Source organism: Pelecanus crispus, chromosome 5 (assembly GCF_030463565.1).
Source record: "Pelecanus crispus isolate bPelCri1 chromosome 5, bPelCri1.pri, whole genome shotgun sequence".
NCBI lineage: Eukaryota > Metazoa > Chordata > Aves > Pelecaniformes > Pelecanidae > Pelecanus > Pelecanus crispus.
Genome location: NC_134647.1, coordinates 22910403 through 22937032, shown reverse-complemented (window position 1 = coordinate 22937032; position 26630 = coordinate 22910403). Strand labels below are relative to the sequence as shown.

The following is a 26630-nucleotide window of genomic DNA, read 5'->3' as shown; positions in this document are numbered from 1 at the left end:
TGTTTCTGCCTATTGAGTTGAGCTGTAACTAAACAAGTTATGTGCTAATAAAATAGTAGACAAATCATTAGAAGATGTCTGAATGTTTGTCCATAGGTATGACATGGAATTTCCTGTTAGCATATGGGTTTTTTTTCTTAATCAAGAAAAATGTATTAATTGCTTCTAGTGTTAGAAAATTTCCACTTAAATATCAGTAAAAATGAATAACTAGCATTCTGGTTCTTGTCAAGGCATCAAAATACTTTAAAAACAGTCCTTTGTTATTTATATTAGTATTTATGTTTGTATTCATATTTACATTTAGTTTTATATTTACTTTTGTTCTTCTTTATGTTCATAATTCTGGCAGCGTTTTCTATGCTGAAGTCTTAAAATGTCTTTTTTAAAATGTATATTAATTATATGTATGTTTCTCTCTCTCTTGTATTTCATAATTTCCCCCTATAGCAAGGTGATAGTAAAAATGTAAAATCTTATTAAAGATACTCATCAGAGGAGGCTCTAAATCAGAAAGACATGTAAAATTTAGGAATATAGGAGGCCTATTATTGTCTTAAATGTTCTATTATTAGCTTGCCTGGATCATGCAGACTGCTAGTCTCCCATGTGACAAAACCAACTTGCTGTAAGCCAGTAAATGTGCAAAATTTCATTGGACTAGCTGATATGTTTCTGTGGGAAGACTTTACATTTCGGTGGATGTTCCTCTATTCCATTTATTTGCCTAAAATAAGCTGGTTTACTCTCCTGTATATCTTAAAATGAATTCACTGAGGCCAGTGCTCTATCATTAGGGACTAAAGAAACTGCAGTTCCACATTGCATTATCCTTGTCACCAATAATGAAGTACCATAAGCATACATAATAAAGATGTGAAGATGTTTTAGCATTTATCTGAACGTTATGCACATATTTTTCTTTGTGTAGGTACTCTGACCTGGATGGACATCATCGTCACACAGTATATGATGGGACTTTACCTCATCCATTTGCAATAACAATTTTTGAAGACACGATATATTGGACTGACTGGAACACAAGAACTGTTGAGAAGGGAAACAAATATGACGGATCAGACAGGACTGTTCTTGTCAACACCACACACAGGCCATTTGACATCCATGTTTACCATCCATACAGACAGCCATTTGGTGAGAAAACAAAATTAGATTTGCATTTACAGGATCAGCTGTTACCCAGAGACTAATTGTAAAGGGTCCTGAGTGCACTCAGCTTTTGCCTTTACTGAGGGGAATAAAATGCACAGAGTAAATGTAGGCCTCTACATTTATAAATGGCCTTTTCTTTGAATAGCAGTGGCTGGAAATGCATAATTTTAAATTAGTTTCTAAAACATCATGGCTTGATAGCATATATTTCCTGTCTATGAAATCATACATTTTTCTCTCACTAAGTCCCTATTTATCTAGGTTTTGTTTTTCAACTTATTACATTTAAGCTTTCAATACAGTATTAGAGGAGTCTGTTGTAGATTGAGACCTTTGTGTCCTGGGATTTGCAAAGTATGGTAATATTTATTCTTCTGTTTTACCAGTTAATAATCCTTGTGGCACGAACAATGGTGGTTGTTCCCATCTTTGTCTAATAAAAGCTGGTGGTCAGGCTTATTCCTGTGAATGTCCCGATAACTTCGTGATAGTAGAGTTCGGCAATACAGCCCACTGCCTTCCAATGTGCTCTAGCACCCAGTTTCTCTGTGCAGACACTGAGAGGTAAGTCACTGCTCACTGTCTTTTTCTCAATGGCTTTTTAAGGATGTATTTTACAGTTTAGTCTCTTCAAAAGGGCGTGAAATTAAGGATTGCTTCTGCTCTCATTATGAGTTTGTGTTGTGTTTGCAAAGACAAAGCCAGGACCAGACAGGCTTCCATTTTGGACAAATACTTCTGGACTCATTGTTTAAATAGTATTTTTTTCCCTTTTTTCCTGTTACATGACATTGCTAATGTAGCAAAGTTTGGCTTGTTAGAAACATGTAATTCAGAAACCATTTCCAGTTGAATTCACAAACCTGCAACCTTCTCTTATTCTTTGTTCGTCTTTTGCAATGTATGTGTTTCTGCTGAATATATGTGGTCTGCTAGTGGCCCAGGAAAGCCATTTAGCTGATGTGGGGGCACATTTTCAACCCTTTTTCTGAGACAACAGCAGTGGAGGGAGAGGAATGGTGATATAAGGGCTACTGTGCTGATATTGTATGACTCTGGAGCCTGTGAGGCAGGTGTGCTTATTGGGTGACCTTTTGAAGCAGTGTTACAATGATAATCCCTAGTGAAATTCTTGTGCTAAAGTTCAGGTGAGTTATTAAAATGTTACCTCATTAAAAATCCAGTTGAAGATTGATTTAAAAAGCATCAGAGATGGTTACCACAAATACACATAAAAATTAAATCCTTATTAATTTGCTGTGAACTTCCTTCTAGAGGCCCACCAGTATCATCTGTTTCTGATGACAGTATTCTGGCATATTTTGTTAGCATTTGCCATATGAAATAGAAGACATGAAATTCAAGATGTCTTGGAAGTTTCAAGAACTAATGCTGAGACAAGACTGTCTTTTGTGCTGTAAAAGGGTGGTTGTATATCTGTAGAGACATATCCTCAACAAAGAAAACTCTGTTTTCTCTTTGTAGGTGTATTCCTATCTGGTGGAAGTGTGATGGACAGAGGGACTGCCGAGATGGCTCTGATGAGCCCCCTACCTGTCCACACCGATACTGCCCTGTTGGTCAGTTCCAGTGTAATGATGGGAACTGCACAAGTCCACATTTCTTGTGCAATACCCAGCCAGATTGCTATGACAGATCAGATGAAGATCCTGTACTCTGTGGTATGTTACAACTAATACATTTAAGTGTTTTGCCAATACAAAACGTGTAAACAATATGTAAATTTCAGAATCATTATCCCTTTTTTACAGACGAAAAGGTGAGGTAGACAGATGCAGTCTTTTCTGGTCTTGCACCTGCTAGAGCAATTCGCCTCAGTCCAAACCCAGGGTAAAGGAGAGCAAAAATGTACTATATCAAAACATAAACATTTTCTATACCTTTGAGGCAGATTTGCACTGGTCTAAATAACAATCTGAGGTATAAAATGCTAGAAGCAGGACCCACTTTGTTTTGTTCCAAGTAAAGCAGTGTGAGTATGAGGAATCTAAGGCTTCCTAATGCCCAAGTCAGCCTACCACGTATGCTAATTTGCCCTGTTTTCTAGACCTTTGCGTGATGGGACAAAATAATTTCACCTTCTGCATCACACAAAATCTAGTGCATGTGGGAAGATTTGTTTTGGAGAGCTGTTTGTGATGGCAGTATTTTAGAAATATAGTCTAATTATGCTTGTGGAATACTGTTATTTCCTTAAAAACCTGTCTTATTCCACATGTTTGTCTGATTTAAAAAAGCACATCCTTAGTTCTCTTTTTGTAAATAATGTAGTTCTGGCAGTTGCAAGCTTAGTAACATAAACGGGAGGTGTGTGGGGGAAAGCAGCGTGGCTGTATAATTGATAGTTTCATTGCCTTCCATTAGCAAAGTGTTTCTAACAATGACAGAATTAAATAAAATGTCAATTTTACCTGAGTTTCAAATAGCTAAGCTCTTAAGTGTGGCACAGGGGAATATTGAATAAGTAGAAATGTGGCAACTGCATAATGTGTCACCAGTTTTAATGTACCGGGTACAAAAAAAGTCACTTGAGGTCTGTATAATTCCTTCTGCTCATCATCTCGTGCATGGGAATAGAATCCTTTAGTCTAGAAAATGTATGTAAATCATAATGTACTGCTTCCTCTTGAGCAGTTTGACAGTACACGTGAAAAAGTAGTAGGGTGGTGTCCAGTAAGACATACAAACTGTGGAAGCAGAGGTCAGTGGTGACTCCTATTTTCATAGACCTTCAGAGCTCCCCGAGTTTGCCAGCACTGCTGACATCAGCTTCCAGTGCTTTGCCCTTTGGAGATAGAGGCTGTACATTTATAGGTTGTGGGGCTGTTATTAGCATGGTCTTCTGCTAAGTTTTCTGATATGTTCATTCATAGTCAGAGGAACAGGCTCATCAGGCAATGAACATCTAAGTTAGTAGCCTGGCCAGAGCTCCTCTGCAAAGGGACTGGGACCTCCTGCCTCAATCATGTTTGAATGCTGGGTTTACTCCCCTCTGCATTAGATGATAGTACCTGTCTTGCTTCTAGAAAAATGTAGAGCCTTAGTGAGCTTATCTGAAGATGCCTGTGGGAAATGTGCCATGTGACATTAGAAATCTGTACCTTAACTGGGCAAGTAAACATGATGTTCTAAATTTTTACTGGCTTTCTTCTTAACTTTTGGTGTAGACATGATATCGCTCAATTGACGTGATGGCAGTAGACCATGCCTGTAAGTTTCAGTATCCTAACAGCTAATTTGTATTCTTTCAGCTAATCACCAGTGTGAAACTCATCAGTGGCAGTGTGCCAATAAACGATGTATCCCAGAAGCCTGGCAGTGTGATAGAGAGGATGACTGCGGTGACAACTCGGATGAAGATAGTACTTACTGTGCCAGTAGAACCTGTCCCCCAGGCCAATTTAAATGTGACAATGGCCACTGCATCCCACAGTCCTGGAAGTGTGATGTGGATGATGATTGTGGTGATAACTCTGATGAGCCATTCCACGAATGCAGTAAGCACATAGCTGTAGTAAGCTGCCTACATTATAGTGCCCCAAAAGCAGAGCAGACTGCATTACTTAGGTTTCCTGAGGTTGAAAATTTATTGGAAAGGAATATTTCCTGCAAGCTAATTGCAATCATGTACTAAAGAGTGTTAGAAAACATAGAGACTATATGATAATTTACCACTTTCTTATTCTTGAAGGGGAAAAAGCTTATTTATGCTGGCCAGACTATCAAGAACTGGCAGCATCTCACTCTGACTTGCTTGATGCTAACGGCATCCTTTGCTTGGCCCCTAACAACACTTTTTAAGAAGGATGTTATGCTGATCCTTTGGCTATGTGGAAGCAGTGAATGCCAGTTCACTAATTTTAACCTTATTCCACTTTGGAGCATGACATATGCCATACTTTTTACAAAAAACAAAGTAAAGTGTCATTTCTTGAAGCTAAAGTTTCTCATGATGATAGGCACATGATTTGGAAACAAAAGCTTACAAGGAGAACAAACACAGAGCACAGTCTAGCCTACGTTTAACAGCAGGATTGTCCTATGTGCTCCAGCATGCCTCTTTGAGTCACTGGCCATCTGGAAGAACTTGTGACCAAGTTTTGCCATCTGAGGACAAGCTGCCTCCTCTGGCTTCCAGGTTTGGGGCTTCTATTACCACTGTTACCAGCTCTAAATACTTCAGGGAAAAGCACACTCAATGTCGTTTGAACCTGTCATAGGTTTGTAGCATATGCAGAATACAAGCAGCATAGACTGGAAAACAGTAAAATCGGATACATTTAACGCTTTCTCTTTTACACTGAAGTTAGCAGATACCTCTTTTTAGTAGAAATAATTGACTATAAATCATAACAGATTTTGAAAGGCAGTTTAGCAAGGAAGACAGTTTAATGGCTAAGTAACAAAACTAACTTTGACAACTGCCTCTTTCAGTGGGCCCTGCCTATCGGTGTGACAATCACACACAATTCAGCTGTAGAACCAACTACCGTTGCATACCGTTGTGGGCAGTGTGCAATGGGAATGATGACTGCAGAGACAACAGTGATGAACAAGGCTGTGGTATGTTTGGAGAAGAAGGTCATTTCAACATAACTTTGCACCTAAAATATTTCTCCAATTTACAAACTCCTTGACTTTCTGAAAGTCTTCAGTAATAATGTACCTGGGCATATTTTGTTTGATATCAATTCATTACCCTGGTAGTTATTTGTCTTCAGGAAAAATTCTATGTGCAGCAATTCATTGTGCAGGTTATGTGTGTATGAGCTCTGAAGATCAGGGTTTTATTATTTTGCCCAGTATGTCATCAAATGAAACAGGAAATACTTTTACTTGAGCTGAACTATTTTAGACAATTAAAACTGTCAGTGTTTTCTACATTTACTTAACTTACCTCCTGTGCTGGTGAAACCACTGGCATGGGAAGTATGATGATGCTTTCCCAAACTCTCACATTTGCATTGAAACCTCTCATACACTTATACACAAAGCTTAGAGGGAATTGGATCACTATATAAGAGCCAGAAAAGACTTGAAAGTGTAACACACCATGAGGTCAAGATGCTCTCATTTGACGTTACTAATTTTATCTCTTTGTGTTTGTATCTCAGTTCTATATAGTTATTTCAGCTATTTCTTAATCACTTCTCTATTATTTGGCCCAGTCTGTGGCACGAACATCTCTGTCTACTTCCTTTATCTTCTGTGCATTACATCTTATCCAAATACTATGCTAATGTGTGCTGTTTCACTGGCAAACTGTGTACACTGCAGAGGAGATGACTTGCAGTCCTTTTGGAGATTTCCGTTGTGACAATCATCGATGTATCCCACTGCGCTGGAAGTGTGATGGAGATAATGACTGTGGAGATAACTCTGATGAGCACAACTGCAGTGAGTTCTTTTTTGACTGTCATTATCCTTCTATTTCTTATGAGAATGGGGCAGACAGCTCTCAACTGCAACCATTCTGTTGTTTTACTCTATAGCCTGTCTTTTTTTTTTTCTGAAATACCACAGTGATGTCACAAGGAAGCATTTTGGATACATAAAAACACTGATAAATCTAGTCATCACAATAACACAAATTCCTGTTTTCCACTAAGAAGTGACATTTGAATTCTGCCCTGTGTGTAAATGTAGTATTATATAGTTCCTTAAACAATGAAAGTGGATTTTTTTTTTTTATTTGGAATAAAAATTCCTGTATAATTCTGTGATGAAAAAAAATCCACAATGAATTTCTTTTTTTCTATGTCAAGAGGGACATAGAAAGTTTAACATAATTAAAGAGTATTGGGGGGAATGCTGTTTTAACATCATTTAGTTTTAAGGATTATACCACATTATCTGCCCATATTACTTTTGTCTTGTTTAATGAGACAGGTGTGGATGTTTAAATCTACATCTGGGTAACTTTTCATATTTGTACATTCATCTTAAATGAAGGTCCTCGTGAATGCACAGAAAGCGAATTCCGTTGTGACAATTTGCGCTGCATTCCTTCCCGGTGGATCTGTGATCACGACGATGACTGTGAAGACAATTCAGATGAACGTGACTGTGGTGTGTATTGTCTGGTTGCTACCTCTTACATGTTCACACTTCTGTTTCTAATGTGATAAATTATTCTGCAAAACTATCTGTCCTGGTTTCAGCTGGGATAGAGTTAATTTTCTTCCTAGTAGCTGGCATAGTGCTGTGTTTTGGATTTAGAATGAGAAGAATGTTGATAACACACCGATGTTTTAGTTGTTGCTAAGTACTGCTTATGCTAGTCAAGGACTTTTCAGCTTCCCATGCTCTGCCAGGTGCACCAGAAACTGGGAGGGGGCACAGCCAGAATAGTTGATCCAAACTGGCAAGAGGGCTATTCCATACCATATGATGTCATGCCCAGTATATAAAATGGCGGGGGGGGTGGTGGAGGGGGGCGTTGGCTGGGGAGCAGCGATTGCTGCTCGGGGACTGTCTGGGTATCGGTTGGCGGGTGGTGAGCAATTGCATTGTGCATCACTTCCTTTGTATATTATTATTATTTTATTGTTACTATTATCATTACTATTTTACTTTATTTTAATTATTAAACTGTTCTTATCTCAACCCAGGAGTGTTTCTCACTCTTACTCCTCCGATTCTCTCCCCCATCCCACCGGAGCAGGGGGAGTGAGCGAGCGGCTGCGTGGTGCTTAGTTGCTGGCTGGGGCTAAACCACGACACTATCTTTTATGGGAAGCATCTTTAATGGAGTAATGTTGAGCAGACCACCTTAGTCATTCCACCAAAAGTAGAGGATACCACAGTTTTAATGGTCTGGGATTTTGCAGTCTTTTTTAGGATGTTGTTCTCAAAAAGTAAACACATTATCTAGATTTGAACAAGACGACATTTCAACAGTTACTTCTGAATCTTTTCAGAGCTGAGGACCTGCCACCCAGGTTATTTCCAGTGTGATAGTGGACACTGTGTTGCAGAGCGCTTCAGATGCGATGGAAATGCAGACTGCGTTGATTTCTCCGATGAAGCAACTTGTCGTGAGTTTCAAGCTTTGCAATTGGTGCTCATTGAGCTCACTTCCAGAAAGACTTGCACTTTTCTCTCTCTTTAAGTGAGATGACTCCTTAGAGGTACAGAATTCTGCAACACTTGGTGTTATCAGTAAAAGTTCAGGATAAGTATAATGTTTTCAATCAGCTTTTTAATAATGGGTTGCCATCTCTTACACTGGTTGTAAACACATTCCTAATGCTAGGAAATTAATGTGTTGACAAGGTCCAGCAGAAGACACACATATGATCGAATTCAAATTTTTGATTATTCCACAGATGCTCCAAGATCCACTGTTTCAGTTGTACCATATTCTAATAAGGTTCTGTAATGGGATTGGGTTTTTTAATGCTCAAAGGTGTATATAGTTTCCTAAAGTACCAGTGAAGCCAAGGAAGTAGAATACTTTTCTCTTTCTGTCTTCCTTCTGTATATTGATCTAGTGTGAAAAAATGTCTGTATACTGTAGCTTGTATGGAGCTACAGCTGTTTACCCAGAAAGTATTGTTCCCAGTCGGAATGAAAATACCAACTCTGCTGTACCTATGCTGACTGACATTGGCTTTTTAGGTGATACTGAAGCGTTGGTGCTGACTTACATGTTCAAATGATTTTAGGCTTCGGTGCTTGGGAGAATTCCATTCTCTTCGTGTTGGTATTAGGGCAGTTCTGTAAATCTTCCTGTGCACCTAATTCTAACATCTGTGCTTTAAGTAAGAAGGGGCATCTGCATGGCAGGACCCTCACTTTTCTGATGGTAACCACATCCTGGAGTGTACATTGCAACAGTTAATCTTTCAGAACCTTTGGTTTGACACACAATGTTCAGCTGTTCTTAAAGGGAGGAAAAAGCATGTGAGAAGCCATTGAAAGGGCAAGGGTATGGTTTATTTATGTAGGTCGAAAGAGTCATATTTTTGGTTTCTCTTTGCTCTAGTTCAGTTTTTTTCACAGCTTTTACAGCATCTAGGAATTTTTTTTACTATACCAACGTGAGTCCTTTTGGAATTGGATATCTTAGGTACTTCTTCAGTCATTCACATTTGGTGCCAGTGACATTATTTACCTTTATTACTGAACTAGATTTGTCAGTAACAAATTCAAGTAGCATTTGTTAAATTAATGACAGTTTATTTTCAAAAGCTTTTCGGAGTAACCTACGTTGTTTCACTATTCATTCAAACCTTAATGAATTATGTTATAGCTACCAAGAAGTCCTCAGTCCTTGCAGTCTGTTGTTGCTGTAGATCTTTGCAGTGCCTCATAGTATATCTCCTACTATGGAGAGAAGGGTATTGAAAAAAACAATATAGGGTCAGGCTGAATATTTTTCAGGAAAACCTAAAATTTTAATTGTAAATGAAAATATTGTAATAATTTTCTTTTCTTCAGCAACACGGTATCCTAATGGTACATACTGTCCACCCATGCTGTTTGAATGTAAAAACCATGTCTGTATCCAGCCATACTGGAAATGTGATGGTGATAATGACTGTGGAGATGACTCTGATGAAGAACTTCACCTTTGCTGTAAGAAAGAAAAATATATTAAAATGAACAATATGCATAATAAAAATCTCTAATTACAGTAGAGAGAACAATTAGAAGATAAATTTTAAATATTTTGTTTTCACTGGAGACTCTGTCAGACTAACTTCAGGATGAGTGCTGAGAATTTTGCTTCATATGCAAGTTCACTTCACGCCAAGTTCACAGGTTCAATCCCTGCTTACTGCAGGGGGGTTGGGCTCGATGATCTCTCAAGGTCCCTTCCAACCTAAAGCATTCTATGATTCTATGATCTTCCTACAGTATGTTTCTCAGTGCTTTGCAGATGTTTGTATATGTGGTTATAAAAGTGGTGAGAAACATATCAGAGAGATAAGGACACTATTTCACATTTTCAAGTTGATTATCTGAAATAAGAGCATCAGTTTGCAATTAAAGATTAATTCAGATAATGTATATTCTCAAAGGTGCTGAGCTTTTAAAGCTACCAGTGTAGTTGGGACATCTTAGTAAATATGGTTGAAGAGTCCTGACTTTAGCTCTAAAAATGAGGTATTGGAGGTGCTACTTAAACAATTTTTGTCAGTTATGTACTCTATAGCCACTTAAATAGCATGTTGGATTTTCAATCAGTTTACTTCATAAACAAATCTAGAAACCTCAGTGTTATATGTAGTCATAGGATATGACTTTGGCTAAAGATGATGTACTGTTTTCTGACAAAAAATGTGTGATGTCCTAATATACAATCACCAAAATGTGGAGAAAGTATTCTTTTGGGTCTGAATGCCTCCACACCTTTTAAAATACAGTAAACATATAAATGTTACCACATAAAACCGATTGGGATAATTTGTGACTCAATGGCATGAAGTATCAAAGTGTGACTGACTTGATCTCTATGGTTTCAGTGGATATTGATTGTGAATCTCCATTCCGTTTCCGATGTGAAAACAATCGCTGTATATATAGTCATGAGCTGTGCAACCAGGAGGATGACTGCGGAGATGGAAGTGATGAGAAAGAGGAACACTGTATGTTTACACAAAATTGAGCAGTAAATTCAGTAATTGTGATGTGCTTAATGTTTAATAATACCAAAGGACTATATAAATGTCAAGATTAAACATAAATTATGAAAACTAGAGCTCAGTATGAAATAATTTGAACTATGATTGTTCGTACTATGTATTCACAGCTCTCCATACAAGTAGCAAAAATGAGCAAACATTTGTCTGAAAAGTACAGAGCATGATTTTCAAAATCATGTTGTATTTTATTATGAGCAGCAGCTAAATTGTGTCAACTTATTATGAACTCCTCTTAAAATAAGGGAGAAGAAAGAGTTTGGCTGTGCCATAAAATAAGGATGGAATGGATAGCTGGGACTTTTAAAATAGAGAAACAGGTACTTCTGAATTTGTGGCACTGTTATGCACATAGTAACAGTATTGATATTAAGGCCCAAATCCTGCAGAAGGTTTGTTAGTATTATATAGGTTTTTGCCCTCAGATATCTTACATAGTTCTCACTGACTATGTTGATTTTTATATTGTCAAGTTTAATCATATTTTTGGTTGCTTAGTGGTATTATTTTCTGGCTTTATTGGACAATATTTTCAATAATTTACTAGTATCTCAATAATCTCTTGAAGTCTGCAGTAGATGTATGAAGTATATCGTTAAAGCATATTAATAGATTTGCACTATTAAAAAGGAAGTTCAATAAACTATTAAGAAGAATTTACCTTCTGTCTTCATAAAATGGAGGGGCTTCTTTCAGTTCATGGGGATGTGACTATAAGTCAGGAGGCCCTGGTTATAGTTTTAGCTTTACTATAGACTTCCAAAGTCACTCTAGTTGTCATTTTACCAGATTGCATCAGGTTTCTCATTAGCAATGTGGAATAGTGCTGTCTGTTGGTACTGCACAGCTGAAACTGCGACAGAGGAGTGTTTCTGTTCTCGACTGTAGGTAGTGAACCAACCCCAAGACCTTGTACAACTGAGGAATTCAAGTGCAGTAATGGAAATTGCATTCCTCTACATTATGTCTGTGACAATTATGATGACTGTGGAGACCATTTTGATGAAATGGGCTGCAGTAAGTAATAATATCTATAGAATACAAAATTACAATGCTATTGAAATAAACAATCCTGAAACTGGTAACAATACATGTGTCGTCTTGAATAGCATACTAAGAAGTATTGATTTTTAATTAGCTTGTGCTAGGATTATACAATTAGCCATGACAATATCTTCTGTTCTCCTTCTTTTGGGGTATTTAAAAGATGTGTAGATGTGGCACTTAGGGACATGGTTTAGTGGGACTTGGCAGTGTTAGGTTTATGGTAGGACTCAGTGATCTTAAAGGTCTTTTCCAACCTAAATGATTCTATGATTCTATGAAATTCAGCACTCTGAACAGTTCTTTTTAGGCTTAAGAGTATTTATGCATCACAAAAAAGGGTTTGATCTTGTTTTTGATCTTGTTTTGAAATGGCTTGCATTATGGAGGCAAGAACATCCAGGTATTTCACTCATAATTGCAATAGGCCAACCTATGAAATTATTCATGGGCAGACTCTGAACTGGTATAAGTTGCTCTAGCCCTGTTAAAAACAAAAGTCTATTGAGATGCTTCTATTTTCCTCTTTACAGACATGACCACAGAATTCTATAAGGACAGCCAGTCCTTGGGCCCTCTCAGATCCTCTGCACAACTTTTATTATCTAGAATTATAAATTTACTAGCATCCATTTAGATGCAAAAGCTTTGACTTGAACTTTGAGGCAAGAGAAGGTATTCTTATGGAATCTGGGGAAAAAAATGTAATTCCTAACTTTTTATATCAATATATAGACAGCTGCAGAGTGATAATATGAGCATGTACTTGCAATTTCAATTTGTCAGGCTTTGATGCCTTCAAGTGAAAGTGTGCCAAATGATGCACTGGTGATTTACAATCCAGCATAGAATCATGCTTGCAAAACACAAATAACTCAGAAGCCTATAGTGCAGTCCATTTTGAAGCAGCTGGTTTCTCTGTTTCACATACCATCCCAATGGTCTTTAGGTAATATAACCTAATGCAATGACTTGATGAAAATATAAAAGTATAAAAAGGATATGAAACAGTGCAAAACAGACACCTTCTGGCAGTCAGCGCTCTACTGTTTGGGGATAGATGTAAATGCAGATCAAATGGTAACATTTCTAGCCTTCCCAACATCAAAAACCTGTGTTATAGAGAAAATAGAATATTTATGTATGTGTGTGTATACAGTGAATTTATGCTTCTATATGTATATGAAATTGAGCTGTTTAAACTTAATTTAATCAGCACTGGGATGTGTATGTATAAAGGAGATAATCAGCTTAATGTAATCTTTGCCATACATCTCTATCTTTTTCTCATGCTCTGTCAGTAAACTTATATTGTTTCTCTTTTCTACTTATACAACAGATATGAGTTTGAAAGTACTTTCTGTATATGTAGAGTATGTCAGAATCAATAGAATTCTGTATGTACTTTGAGTATAATTTTCATTAACTGTTACAGAATATCTATTATCCCTGACTTGCCTTTTCCATTATAGTCATGTCTTAAAGGGCAGTGCATTCTGTGCAATACCTGTATTGACTTCAGTAGGCTTTACATTAGGTACGGTGTGAACAAGCTGTCAGCTTCTCTCTAATTTCCAGATGTAATGTAGGGCCTGCGTTATGCATGATAGCAACTTGAGAGCATTTTTTTTTTAGCTGGTAAGAAAGGACTGGGTAAGAAAGAGATAGGTTGGCAAAGGTAGGGGTTAGAGTCAAGTCTCTTAAATAGTTTCTGCAGCTGCTGTAGGTTGGTGGTAATGTAGAATTCCCTTAAGGAAGGTGAGCGTGGATGGTTATGGCTGTTATCCTGACCGTGTTCACTTACTTCTAGAGGTTAAACTTCGTAGTTGACAGCTGTCTTGACCAGAGTTTACCACCCTCTTCTAGTTAGTTATGCGTTAGAAAATAGAGGTTCACATTAATTTGAGTTTCAGTTAGAAAAAAAGGAAAGAAAAGTAACATCATCTACTTGAAAATGATTTTCAATTATAATAATGATCAAAATTATGATACCTTCCTCCCCTTATCACTTTATATTTTGGTTATAATTGTATTTTTTTTTTCCCCCCACCCCCCAGATCCTGGAACACAGCGAACTTGTGCAGAAAATATCTGTGAACATAACTGTACCAACCTGAATGAAGGAGGCTTTATCTGTTCCTGTAGGCCGGGGTACAAGGCCAGTGAAACTAACCGAAACTCCTGTGATGGTATTTTCAATCTTCTAAACATCTTCTCACTGATAAGTATTCAGTGACCTGTCACTTCATCATTCTAATGTGACTACCCATTTTTACATTCTAACAGGATTTTTATACATTTAGCAGATGCTTCCTAAAAAGTTTTGCTGCTGAATCATGTTTTCAAATGTGCAGGCCTCATTCAACAAAGAACTGGCTCCACAGTTCAGACTTGTTTTAAGCTTTTGGTGGGTGTAGGTATATGGTTTTGCTTCACTGTATATAGGTTTTGTCATATCTTTGCAATCCGAGGAACAGAAATCTTCTGTTTGGTTTTTTTTTTTTCCCTTATTGAAAGAAAACTTACTGAAGGTTATACTCTCCTTCTGTTCTGCTCCAGAACAAACCTACAGTAAAGGTCTATTGTGCCATATTTTTGCCCTGATTATATGCATACAAAATATGGTGAGGAGTCTACCCACAGGCCATTGTTAATGGTCCTGCAATATAGTACCTTCACAGTTACCATTTCTGTATGTTTTGATGAGCACACTTCTGTGTGTTGCTCCCAGCTCTTGCAGACAATTTGTGTAGTTTTATTAAACATGATCCAAGACCACTCCTCCCTTTCCTTCCTGCTGATACTGTTTCTGAGGAGTAGGTATCTTTGCTTCAGCATTTCAAGAAGGCTTTGCTCTTGCATCTCATTGTAGTCATGCCTCATCTTTTGTCTTTCCTTGGTGATTTAACACAAAAATACATGATCAAAAATGTCTCTCTGAAAAGCAATCTGATAAGCAGGAGCAACGAAGTTATTAGCAATCTGTAGTTAAGACATGTTAAACAGTAGATGAGTGATGAGGAATTCTGTTAGATGCTGATGTTAAAGATCACTTGCTAGGTCACTGATCTTTTAGAGTATGCGGGGAAGGGACAAACCTACTACTTCATGGAGTAAAGGTGACCAGCATGTGGAAGAAGGAGATTAAGCTCTAGGTGTCTTTTCTCTACTTATGTCTAGATATCAATGAGTGTGAGATCTTTGGAACATGCACCCAGGACTGCAAGAATTCCAAAGGAAGTTATGAATGTTTCTGTGCAGATGGCTTCAGGTCTGTGGGTGATCAACAAGGGAAACAGTGTGCAGCTAATGGTATGTTAACAGATAGCAAGATTGATTGCTGCCTTTAAAAAGCAAGTGGAGTATAGCAACTTAATGAATATAATCCTCTCTTTTTTAGGAAGGAGATAATGAAAACCAAAATTTATTCTGTAGCATAATATTATCTGTGTATTCCACCCATTCCATAATCAGGAATAGAAGTGCTCATCTCTGCTTGCAACTGTAAACATTAAAAATAGTACCTTGATTTGAATGCCTGCCTTCCTTTCTCCTGAAATTTTCTGCAAACAAAAAACTGCTTATCCTGTGGCTGTCGTCAGAAGGAAATTAATGTTGCCTATTCCTGAAGTTCAAATTTTCTCAACAAAAGAATGCATCAGAAGAAAGTTGCGTTAAAGTGGTACAAATCAAAGGCAGTTTGATGACAGATTGCCATTCATTGTTCGTGGACTGATGCACACAAACAGAAGGACTTTGGCCAATGTTTAATGACAGTCATTAGCTTTTTACCATACCTCAGTGCAGTGACTACAGTGTGTGACAGGTTGAGACAGGTTGAGAGTTGATTCAGAAAACAATAGCAATAGAATAGTAATAATAAAGAGCTGAAGAAAATAGAATAAAGTGACAATGCAGCAGTATTACAAAAAAGACAGAAACAATACTGTATTTAGAAAAGTACTTACACTTTAACAGCTTTAAGAGATAGATGATAGAAATGTGGTGTGTCTAGTCGCATAGTAAAATCCTCCGAACAGAATGCCTGTGACCAGAACTGTGTGCTGCTGGAGGTTTTGAAACCTAAAATTTACTTGTAATATGAGAAATGATACAAGAAAACCAGGTCTCCAGGTTTCCAGTCCAGGGGCCTAATTCAGCAGATACTTACTGTTGAGCATGAGACTGGAAATACAAAAGGGCATTTGCACCTCAGTTTCTGCCTGGCTGCCTCTTTATGTGCCTGTGTTGGAAATCTAGTTCTTTGAAGCCCTTCTTCATAGGCTTTATTCAGGAAGCATCTAGACACCCAAAGTTTTCAAGGCTAAGTGATAGAAGATAACATGATTGTAGCTGATAACATCATGAAGTCTGTTGTGCCTATAGTTCTACTTCTGTGTATGCCCAGAACTCTGCCACTCTTTGTAGTACAAGCTCACAGCACTCATGAGGGCTTCCTTTGCCTGTGTCTGCTGCAGGCCTGATCAGTAGGCATTTTCAGAAAACACATAGAATATTAGATTTCCTTTTTCCTGTAATAGCATGTGTATTGGAAATGCTGTCAATTTCTACACTGAACCGTATGTTCATTAGAAAATAGTCACTTGCCTTCTCCCATAGTTGGGTGTGACTTAGAGGGAAAGGGATTATGTTCAAATTAACACTTCATAGGAAATTGAGCATTGTTAGTTGGAAAAGGCACTGGTAAATGAGATTTTCCTTTCCCAGCTGAATGCTTTGTCATTTCTCATTGGCTCTGTGAAGATGTGATTATTGTAGGAGAACTTTTCTGGAAGAAGGCCTAGGATTTAAGTCCATGACTCCCAAATGGACTTTGTCCTTAGCAAAAGGGCTGAACAATTACATTTTCTCACCAGCAAAATCAGCCAGATGGGACTGATACTCCCTATAGTCAAGTTATTAGAGTATTTAGGCTAACCCCAAATTAAGCTGTGGGTAGGAGAACATTCATCTGAATATGGAGACATTAGGTTTTAAAGACTTCCAGGTAGAAGAACTCAGACAGGTTGTGGCTCAAGGTACCGGCAATTTATTTGTACTTTCAAAATTGTTTCCTGTACTTTGAGGGGGGGAGCTGAACTGCATAGTGTATAGTGGCATTCTATTTTTGAGATGTGAGGTGGTGATATGCCAACACTGTAATGTTTAAGAATTTTTAAGGAATTATCCCTTAATGATTACTACTGCACAAAGTCTGGTGAAAAGGATAATACTGTCCTCAGCAGTAAGCATTTCCAGAGTTTTTAATGAATTTTGCAAAGCCAAGAAGTTAGAATAGCTCTGAAGCTTTGGAAGTGGCCCTGTGTTCCTTCTGCTTCTTATGCAGACAGAAATTGTGAAAACCCCACTTTAGTTTTGACTAGGAGTGACTTTCATCTCTCTCTTCTAAAATGGATACATGAAAGTAAAATTCATGATTGTTTCCCAGGTAATCCTCCATTGTTACTGCTGCCAGATAACGTGCGGATTCGAAGATACAATATCTCATCAGAACAGTACTCTGACTATATTGATAACCAGGATCGTATCCAAGCTCTGGATTATGATTGGGACCCTGAAGGAATAGGCCTGAGTGAGTATGTGTAGAACATTAATACTCAACCATGCAATGGTTGGTTTAAAAAGACGCATTTCTGCAGCGTAGCTATTTAATTTACACTGGAAATAAAAATCAAATTAGATTAACTGGCCAGGTCTTGGTTGAATGCGTCCCTCCCCTCTACTCATTCTTCAGCATCAGTGTTGTTCCTTTTAATGCTTTAATTCAGTTTAGCTAGGTTTTGTTGTGCTTTTCCTTTTGTTTTGGTGTGAGTTCAGCTGTGGAACTGTGGCTCTTTAGAATTATGCAGTAGTAGAGGATTGCTATAAATGAACCCCTTCCTTTTATTCTGCCTCTGCCAGTCCCCAAACCTGGCTCAAATCTTGCAAGAACTAATCCTTATACTAAGTAGGAATGGCCAATAGATCCCTATGTTAGCTTATATCTTTTCTTCTTTATCGGCTTCCCTGCTTTTGCCTTTTTCACAGGGTCACTGTCCTGGGTTGTACTTGCTCATTAGGGTCATGAGAGTCTAAATTACTCTCAAAATCATTTGCAAAGGCTTCAGAGCTAAGATCCTCTATTCTTGAAAAATGTGATACATATTTCTTGACAATCTAGATCAAGATTGTTTTAGATGTGTATCTTACCTATGATGAATAGCTTAAAAATTTACACACTAGCACAATGTAATTTAATTGAACAGATGACTTCGTGTTACTCATAAATAAATGGGTTTGGTATCTTCACATAAAGGCCTCAGAAAGATTAGAATTTTCAAAAAATATGGAATAATTAGACATTAAAAATTATCTTTGTCATCTTTTTTTGAAGGTATTGTGTACTTCAGCATTCTGGGACAGGGTTCTGAATTTGGAGCCATCAAACGTGCTTATCTGCCCACATTTGACAGCAGTAGGAACAATCCTACGAAGGAAGTTGACTTGAATCTCAAATACATAGTTAATCCTGATGGGTTAGCTGTTGACTGGGTTGGAAGGTAAGTGCACTCAAAAGCTAGAAAAATACTGTACATTGAATGTGTCAAGGGTCTGATCAGGCAGTGCACAATCCACTTTTTTCTTCCTTATGAACTGTCTCTGAAGATATCCAGTCTCAAGGTAGTTCAGAAGAATATAGTAAGTTCTGTTTGCCCAGACAGCAGGTTAATAGGTCAAATGCATGTTGCTTACTGCACCACACATCCTCTGAGGAAGCTTGCATTACTCCACAACTGGCAGATCAGTTGTGCATCAGTAAAGTGATAATACACTGGCATTCATATCAGATGGATTTTTCTTCAAGGACTCAGGTAAGCTCCGGGGAACAAGCTTTCTCTGCTGTTGGAAGCAGACCTCCCCAATCCATAATGGAATTTGTCTTTTCTTTGCTCCTTTCTCCCCAGCCTTGTGCTATATGAGCTAATCCCAAAGCAGAAGCAGCTCTGAAGTCTGATGAATATACGTGTTTTCTCAGAAAATGGTTACGTTTTTGATTATGTCGCAGAGTTGTTTTTCTCCTTTTTGTTGGTGGTGGATTTTTTTTTTTTAGGCTAAAATATGGCAATTTTTTAATTTAATCCTAGAAATCATGAGATCGCTGCTTATTTTCCCTCCCTTGGAGGGGAGCTGGGAGAAAGTTGGGCATGACTTTTGGGAGTTTGATGTCGATGGTGTCATTTCTTATTTGCAATGTAACTGTTAAAGGATGTGGTGGACAGGCATAGCTTAGTTCATTTGGTATAATGTTGAGAGGATCCTGATGTTTGTAGATAGACTATGAAATGTAGGATTCTGTTTGAAGCTGAATGGACAGAGGTTATAGAGATGAGTCAATGAGTCAATCTTCTGAACGCTGTTGACAAATTTTGGATGTTCCTGGTAATGCAGTCAATAGGGAGAAGAGGGAGGATGTTAAGATCATAGTAAAGCATGACATTTCTGGAAAGCTGAAAACTAAAAGAAGGAACTTAGCTGTCTGCTTTCTGTCTGCTACATGGTTATGAACTAAGTGGATGAATACTTTACCTTTTGTGTCCTCAGTCAAAATATGATTGGAAGGTGCTTAAGATCTGAACTGCAGCTAGGTAGCACTTAACTCTGAATTGTGTTTGTGGCAACAGAATTTTTTTTTTTTTTTCCCCCCCTAATGATTCAAAAAGCTATTGTATGAGTAGGCAAAGATTGGGAAAAGACTTATTCCAGTTTGGGGCCTGATATGTAGCTTTCATTATCTAGACTCTTTGTGTTAGGTGATGTGTGCTATGTTATGTGCTGTGTCCTATGAAATAGTTATGGAGTTGCTCATGCAGTATGTCACCCTGATTTCTAGAGCAGGATAAAGTCAGTCTAGCTGGCTGAAGTGATTCACTAGCCTGAAAAATTGTGCCATGATGGAAAAAAAGAAGTGGAAAATTGTATCTTTCCTTCAGCAGTTTGTAAATATGAGACAGATATATTGAAGTCTAGGCTAGCTTTCAGGTTATTTTGCTGTCTGCTTCGTGAACTGCAGGCCACCCAGAAAACCAAATGTCTCTGAGGGCAGAAGAGAGTGTCTGAATTTCTATTCACAAATCTATATGGTCATGAGAGCAGTGATAAAAGATATATATCACCAGCATCCTGGTGAGGCTAGCATCTTCAGCACTTCAAACATAGTGTCAGCAGTTCAAACATAGTGTTACACAGAACAATGTTGAAACGTATTTTAAAAACCCATATTTAAACGTCTGTCCCAAGCCAGTTGTGAGATAATTTGTTTCATCAGAAGGCACGGTGTGATTAGTGAGTGCATAATAATGAGGATGATTATTATGTAAGGTGAAAAAAATAATAAAGCTATGATGATAAAGGTAAGCAAAGTTCAAGGAAGAATAGACTGAGTGCCCTGTTTGTAAGGACTTAAAGCATTTGCATCTCATGTGGTAACAATTTATTCATTAACATGTCTGTCAGAAGACAAAAGTCTAGAGAGGAGCTGTGGACTAATAAGCTGGATACCTTCAGAGTTGCCGTATAAATTACATGGTAAATAAATTTTTGATTGTAATGAACCTCATTGTCTCCTGGAAAACTGAATCTTTAAAGATGCTTATTAGCCACTTCTGGTGCTTAAAAGTAACAATGAAAGTTCTCAGTAGCCCTTTAATGGAGATTATTTTACAGGGAACAGAGGCAGCTGTGGAAACTTTGTCAGATGAGAAAACTAGTGAGCCGATAGATCCCGTTTGCTAAACTCACCTGGATTTAGGGTCTGTTATGTTCCAGACTGAAAAAGTTCAGATGTAATCAATGCAGCTTCATTATATTAATTTTGTTCGGGTTTGATACAGCTTTTCTTCTTAAAAAAAATTTTTTTTTTAATTCCTCCCAAGTATGAACTATTTACTTTTGGAATGTTTGTGTTTTATGTAATTCAGACACCTTTACTGGACTGATGCAGGGACTAATCGCATAGAGGTGGCAAAATTAGATGGACGGTACAGAAAATGGCTTATCTTTTCTCTGCTGGATCAACCAGCAGCTATTGCTGTCAATCCAAAACGTGGGTAAGTACTACAGGACTTCCCAGAATTATTTTCAATACCAAAAAACCCCACAATGGTAAACTTTACAGGAAAGACTAAGGGAATGCTTTCTGGAGTTTCCCTTTACTAATGTTAGGAAATTTGTGTACATGGGAAAGTATTTTAGGATTAGATTTTATATGGGTGCTTGTGTTGGTGACAACACAAGGTGGGTCAAATAAAAGTCTCCTTTCTACAGTATTGTGTGCCCATTGAATTTCCCTGTTACTACTGAAATAGGGAAATTGATGGGAATGTCTCTTTACCAGCTCCAAGCAATACAGACATAGCCTCCTTCACAGTGGAAAGCAATGTAAATGCACTGGTACATTCAGCAGCCGTGCTTGCTACATCTTGTATTATATGATGGATCACCAGATATCGCAGTATGTACTTCTCTCAGCTCGAGTAAAGCAGCACAGCTCTCTGAAGTCACCTGGGCTCTGCAGCTTTATCATGACTGATGGATGTTCAGTGTTCACAGTCATTTTTCTTCCACTGAGAATGAGAAACTGTCATTAAAACCACTCTTTCTCCAAATCAGGACACAAGATGCAAATGTTCTTCTTTTGGTATTTATCTTCTGTACTTGAAACAAGCTTGTTCAGTGAACTCTGTGACTTTCCTGACCACATCTGCAAAACATGTTGCTGAACAGCTTTATGTTCCACAACTGACCTGTTCCATGAACTCCAAGTCATGGTGACCAAATTCTGAACCATATTAAATTCTGGTTCTGTCCTTTCAGGCTCATGTATTGGACTGACTGGGGAAGGCAGCCAAAGATTGAATGTGCCTGGATGGATGGACAACAAAGAAAAACTCTGGTCTCTGAAGACCTTGGCTGGCCAACAGGTCTTTCTATTGATTATTTGAACAATGATAGGATCTATTGGAGTGATTCTAAAGAAAATATTATTGAATCCATGAGACCTGATGGGACAGACAGAACTGTAGTATTACATGGAGGTAAGAACTTACTATGCAATTAATATAATAGTAACCAAGATATATGCTAACAAGCACTTGGGCTTCACAAGTGGGGCTAGATTCGTGAGCTTTCAAAGAGTAAGTCTGTGTAGTGTTTTCTCCTCCTTTATACAGGGATAAATGGCACACCAGGTTCAGAGCTCATGATGCCTGGTAACTAGATTCCCTGAGGGTAATTTACATGACCCAAATAAGGGACAATGTGGAAAATTGGATTCTTGCTTTTTTATGTATATTATTAAGCAGTGTGCAGGTACAGTATCATGAAGTGGTTAGGCACATGAGGATGTATATATACAGCTGCAAATGTCTTAAAATGAAAGGATTATATTATATAGTTAAGCTGAAGAAGAGCAGCAGTTTTATCACTCCTGCTGGAGATTTGCTTGCTGACAGTCTATTGTTTGGTTCCTTTGAGAAGCAGGCAGTCCATACAGCCTTGATGTCTTTGAAGGCCATTTATATTGGATAGCTAAAGAACGAGGAGAAGTCTGGAAGAAAGACAAATTTGGAAGTGGAGAAAAAGTGAAAGTGCTGACCGTAAATCCGTGGCTTACTCAAGTGCGCATCTATCACCAGCACAGATACAATCAGTCAGGTAGGTAATCAGCACGCTGGTGAGCCATTCCTTGCTATGAGACCGAAGTTGGTATTGATGTCTTCAAAGAGCTTAGTAATCTTCTGATAATGCATCTATCGGTATGTGATAATATTCATTTCTGAAAACCTAAAAATGGAATAGAGGCTGGCAAGTATTTTCTGCATACCCAAATTGAAATCAACAGTGGACTACCGCACACTGCTCTTTAGAGTCTCTTAGTTCTAATATACGACCCTGTCCTTTCTCTCCTTCCCCTCCATCACAGAGTTGTCACAGAGGTGTCAGTCACAATATGAATTTATCCTGGTAACGTACAAAGTGTTGGCCACTTAATACTGCCTCCAAGGGTGATATTTCAGCTATGACATGTCCATAGTAATCACAGGGGAGGATGTCCAGAGGAACATCCAGCACACCCCTCTTTAAAGGTGTTTTAGCTTTCAGAATCAGAAAGCTCTGTGTTTCTTAGAGTTGTTCAGTTTTTTCTTGGTGCTACGCTGGCTCCCAACAGCCATGGTCTCTCCCTTAAGAATGTAAGAAAGGGCAGAGAGGAGGTTTTAATATAAATGTGGTATTTGGGCATCAGTTGTTTTAAAAAATGGATCCAGTCCTGTTTAGATTTTTCATGTGTGGTATTGATGAGATACACTACTGACTATGGAATTGCCCTGCCTTACCTCAGGAATATACTGCATTGCTGCTTCACCTGCCTTTATCGCTTTTTTTTCAGTGCCTAATCCTTGTAAAGATGTCTGCAGCCACCTCTGCTTGCTGAGACCTGGCGGGTACACCTGCACTTGTCCTCAAGGGACTCGATTCATAGAAGGCAGCAGCACAGAGTGTGATGCAGGTAGAATAATTTGTCAAACTGGAAATGAAAACAAAGGAAGCTTTTCTTTAGGAATGCAAATACATTACTGAATTAGAAATGTGGAGGGGTGAGCTAGCTGATATAATAGATGTTGGTAAGTCAGGACATCTGGCTTTTATTCTCAGACATCGCTGATTTGTTGTCACGTTGTGCATTTCATTTAATCTCTTTGCATGTCACTTGTAAAATGGATATAGATATTTCACTCCAACCAGTCCAAACCCAGCTGCAAAATTGGTCACAGTTTCTGATTTTTGTTTTGAAATTCCAAAATATTTTATTTTCATTTTTTTAAATGCATTGATTTCAGAACTAGAGAATTTCTGGCAAATCATGGTTTACAATTATGTTTACAATTCTGTACAAGGTATTGTTTGATCAGTATAATAGAATACAATAGAAACTTGAAAAAAAGCTTACAGAACTCACAGTGTGAACAGAGATAACTTCTAGATAATTATTGTACACTGGAAAGCCTTTTAAGCACTAGAATTTAGTGCTTGGCTGTTGCATTGTAGCACAGTCCCCACAGTGCTTCCAGGAGCACCAATAAAATAGAATTGCTCAGCCTTTTCTAAGAAGAGAGAGCATACCACTGCAGGATTTCTATTTCTCTAGCTGACAGTCTGCATTCTTAGCGTACAGTGATGTGGATAGTAGCCAGATGGTCCTTGTACTTGTCCTTGCAACATATCTCTAATAAATTACGGTTTATAACATTATGCCTGGCATCGTTTCTATGGTTAATCTTCTCTGAATACTCTTTTTTTGCATTAAAAGAGAAAATGCCATAATTTTTTACACTACCTTACCTCTAAATTACATTTTCTTAATAATTGCTAATGCTCTTTCCTATTGCTACATGGTGTGAGCTGCAGAAAGAAGAGCTAGTAATATGATGTAATAGTGAGTGGAACTGTGCAATACATGGTTAAATTAGGGATCAATAACCTGTTGATTGCATTTGCTATTTGCTGTTTATTGCTCTGAGGACACTGCATTTGTTACTCTTTACTGAAACTGATTTACATAAAATGTCCAGGAATTAAGAAAACTGCTTGACCTTATTTTGAGGAAAAGGAGGAGACAGCAAATAGGATATACAGTACTGTCTCCATTTTTGAACTTCAGTATTTATCTTGAATTGAAGCAAATTTTTTAGCCAGTGAACTGTGACTGCCATAATTGACGTACTGACCAAACATAGCTTTTGTATATACAGTTGGTTTATTTGGTCCTTGCCGCATACTGCAGCTACTGAGAAACACAGTCTGCAAGACCTCTGCATTTTCCCCCTTTTGTATCCCTACTTGAAGGGAGTTTTACCTGTAAGGAACATTGTAGCAACAGACTTCCTCTACCTCTGGCTGATAAAAATTTTATGATAAAAGCGTTATGATCTAACGTATCAGTGTAAGACAGTCAAAGTCCATCCTTAATTTATAGCCTGTAATGATGTCTAAGATCCAGAGCTTTTCCTCTGTGAACTATACTTTTCTGACAGCATATCCTGAGCTCTTACTTGAAGGCTAGTACAACTTCAAGAAATTTCATTTTTTTTTTTTTCCACTTGACTCAGCATTAGGATAACATCAGAACCTTTGCAGCTCTGCGTTTGGGCCAGCTCAGGCAGCACTGCCACCTGGGCACCTCAGGGCTCTTGGAGTGTGGCTGAGACACTGGCATGATGAACAGGCTTTTGTGCTACCTGGTGCCAAGCTGTCAGCCTGTGCTCTGTACTGACAGAAAACTGAGAACTTTGGGTTTCTCTCTCGTTCTCGCTGTCAGGATGTATGAGAGTTTAGAGGGCCCTCCTATATGTGCATTTCCATCCACTGCTTTTCTTCATAAGTAAATGTGTCAGTTTGACCCTCTCTGTGCAACTTCAAGCTGGTTGGATGGAAGAGTCTGGGCAAAGGAGATAAAGTATTGCTGCTTTCTGAATGGAGAGCTTTGAAGGGTTCATGAAAGGCAGGTCCTGCTTGACCAACCTGATCTTCTTTTATGACCTGGTGACCTGCCTGGTGGATGAAGGAAAGGCTGTGGACGTCATCTACCTGGACTTTAGCAAAGCCTTTGACACAGTCTCCCATAGCATTCTCCTTGGGAAGATGGCAGCTCATGGCTTGGATGGGCGTACTCTTCACTGGGTAAAAAACGGGTTGGGTGGCCGAGCCCAGAGAGTAGTGGTGAATGGAGTTAAGTCCAGTTGGTGGCCGGTCACGAGCAGTGTTCCCCAGGGCTCTGTTTTGGGGCCAGTCTTGCTTAATATCTTTATCAATGATCTGGATGAGGGGATTGAGTGTGCCCTCAGCAAGTTTGCAGATGACGCCAAGTTGGGTGGGAGTGTCGATCTGCTGGAGGGTAGGATGGCCCTGCAGAGGGACCTGGACAGGCTGGATCGATGGGCCGAGGCCAGCTGTATGAGGTTTAACAAGGCCAAGTGCCGGGTCCTGCACTTTGATCACAACAACCCCATGCAACACTACAGGCTTGGGGAAGAGTGGCTGGAAAGCTGCCTGGCCGAAAAGGACCTGGGGGTGCTGGTTGACAGCTGGCTGAACAAAAGCCAGCAGTGTGCCCAGGTGGCCAAGAAGGCCAACAGCATCCTGGCTTGTATCAGGAATAGTGTGGCCAGCAGGAGCAGGGAGGTGATTGTTCCCCTGGACTCGGCGCTGGTGAGGCCGCATCTGGAATACTGTGTCCAGTTTTGGGCCCCTCACTACAAGAAAGACATTGAGGTGCTGGAGCGTGTTCAGAGAAGGGCAACAAGGCTGGTGAAGGGTCTGGAGCACAGGCCTTATGAGGAGCGGCTGAGGGAACTGGGGTTGTTTAGCCTGGAGAAGAGGAGGCTGAGGGGAGACCTTATCGCTCTCTACAACTACCTGAAAGGAGGTTGTAGTGAGGTGGGTGTTGGTCTCTTCTCCCATGTAGTTAGCAATAGGACGAGAGGAAATGGGCTCAAGCTGCGCCAGGGGAGGATTAGATTGGATATTAGGAAAAATTTCTTCACGGAAAGGGTAGTCAAGCATTGGAACAGGCTGCCCAGAGAGGTGATGGAGTCACCATCCCTGGAAGCGTTCAAAAAACTTGTAGATGTGGCACTTTGGGACATGGTTTAGTCTACCTTTAATTGGTTTAGTGTGGACTTGGTAATG

At 38.8% G+C, this 26630-nt stretch overlaps 1 protein-coding gene across 1 annotated transcript in view; it reads left to right on the top strand.

Moving 5' to 3' along the window:
* Positions 1 to 26630, top strand: part of LRP2 (LDL receptor related protein 2) — a 132620-nt gene that overhangs the window by 97141 nt on the left and 8849 nt on the right. Inside the window, exons 53-71 of the mRNA XM_075710087.1 lie at positions 932 to 1155; positions 1560 to 1737; positions 2659 to 2855; positions 4446 to 4691; positions 5629 to 5757; positions 6472 to 6591; positions 7147 to 7263; positions 8115 to 8231; positions 9637 to 9774; positions 10665 to 10787; positions 11730 to 11858; positions 13943 to 14074; positions 15066 to 15197; positions 17335 to 17478; positions 18280 to 18445; positions 20864 to 20992; positions 21759 to 21979; positions 22419 to 22598; positions 23332 to 23451. Of these exons, the coding sequence (XP_075566202.1) occupies positions 932 to 1155; positions 1560 to 1737; positions 2659 to 2855; positions 4446 to 4691; positions 5629 to 5757; positions 6472 to 6591; positions 7147 to 7263; positions 8115 to 8231; positions 9637 to 9774; positions 10665 to 10787; positions 11730 to 11858; positions 13943 to 14074; positions 15066 to 15197; positions 17335 to 17478; positions 18280 to 18445; positions 20864 to 20992; positions 21759 to 21979; positions 22419 to 22598; positions 23332 to 23451 (2942 nt within the window). The remainder of the gene's footprint in view (positions 1 to 931; positions 1156 to 1559; positions 1738 to 2658; positions 2856 to 4445; positions 4692 to 5628; positions 5758 to 6471; positions 6592 to 7146; positions 7264 to 8114; positions 8232 to 9636; positions 9775 to 10664; positions 10788 to 11729; positions 11859 to 13942; positions 14075 to 15065; positions 15198 to 17334; positions 17479 to 18279; positions 18446 to 20863; positions 20993 to 21758; positions 21980 to 22418; positions 22599 to 23331; positions 23452 to 26630) is intronic.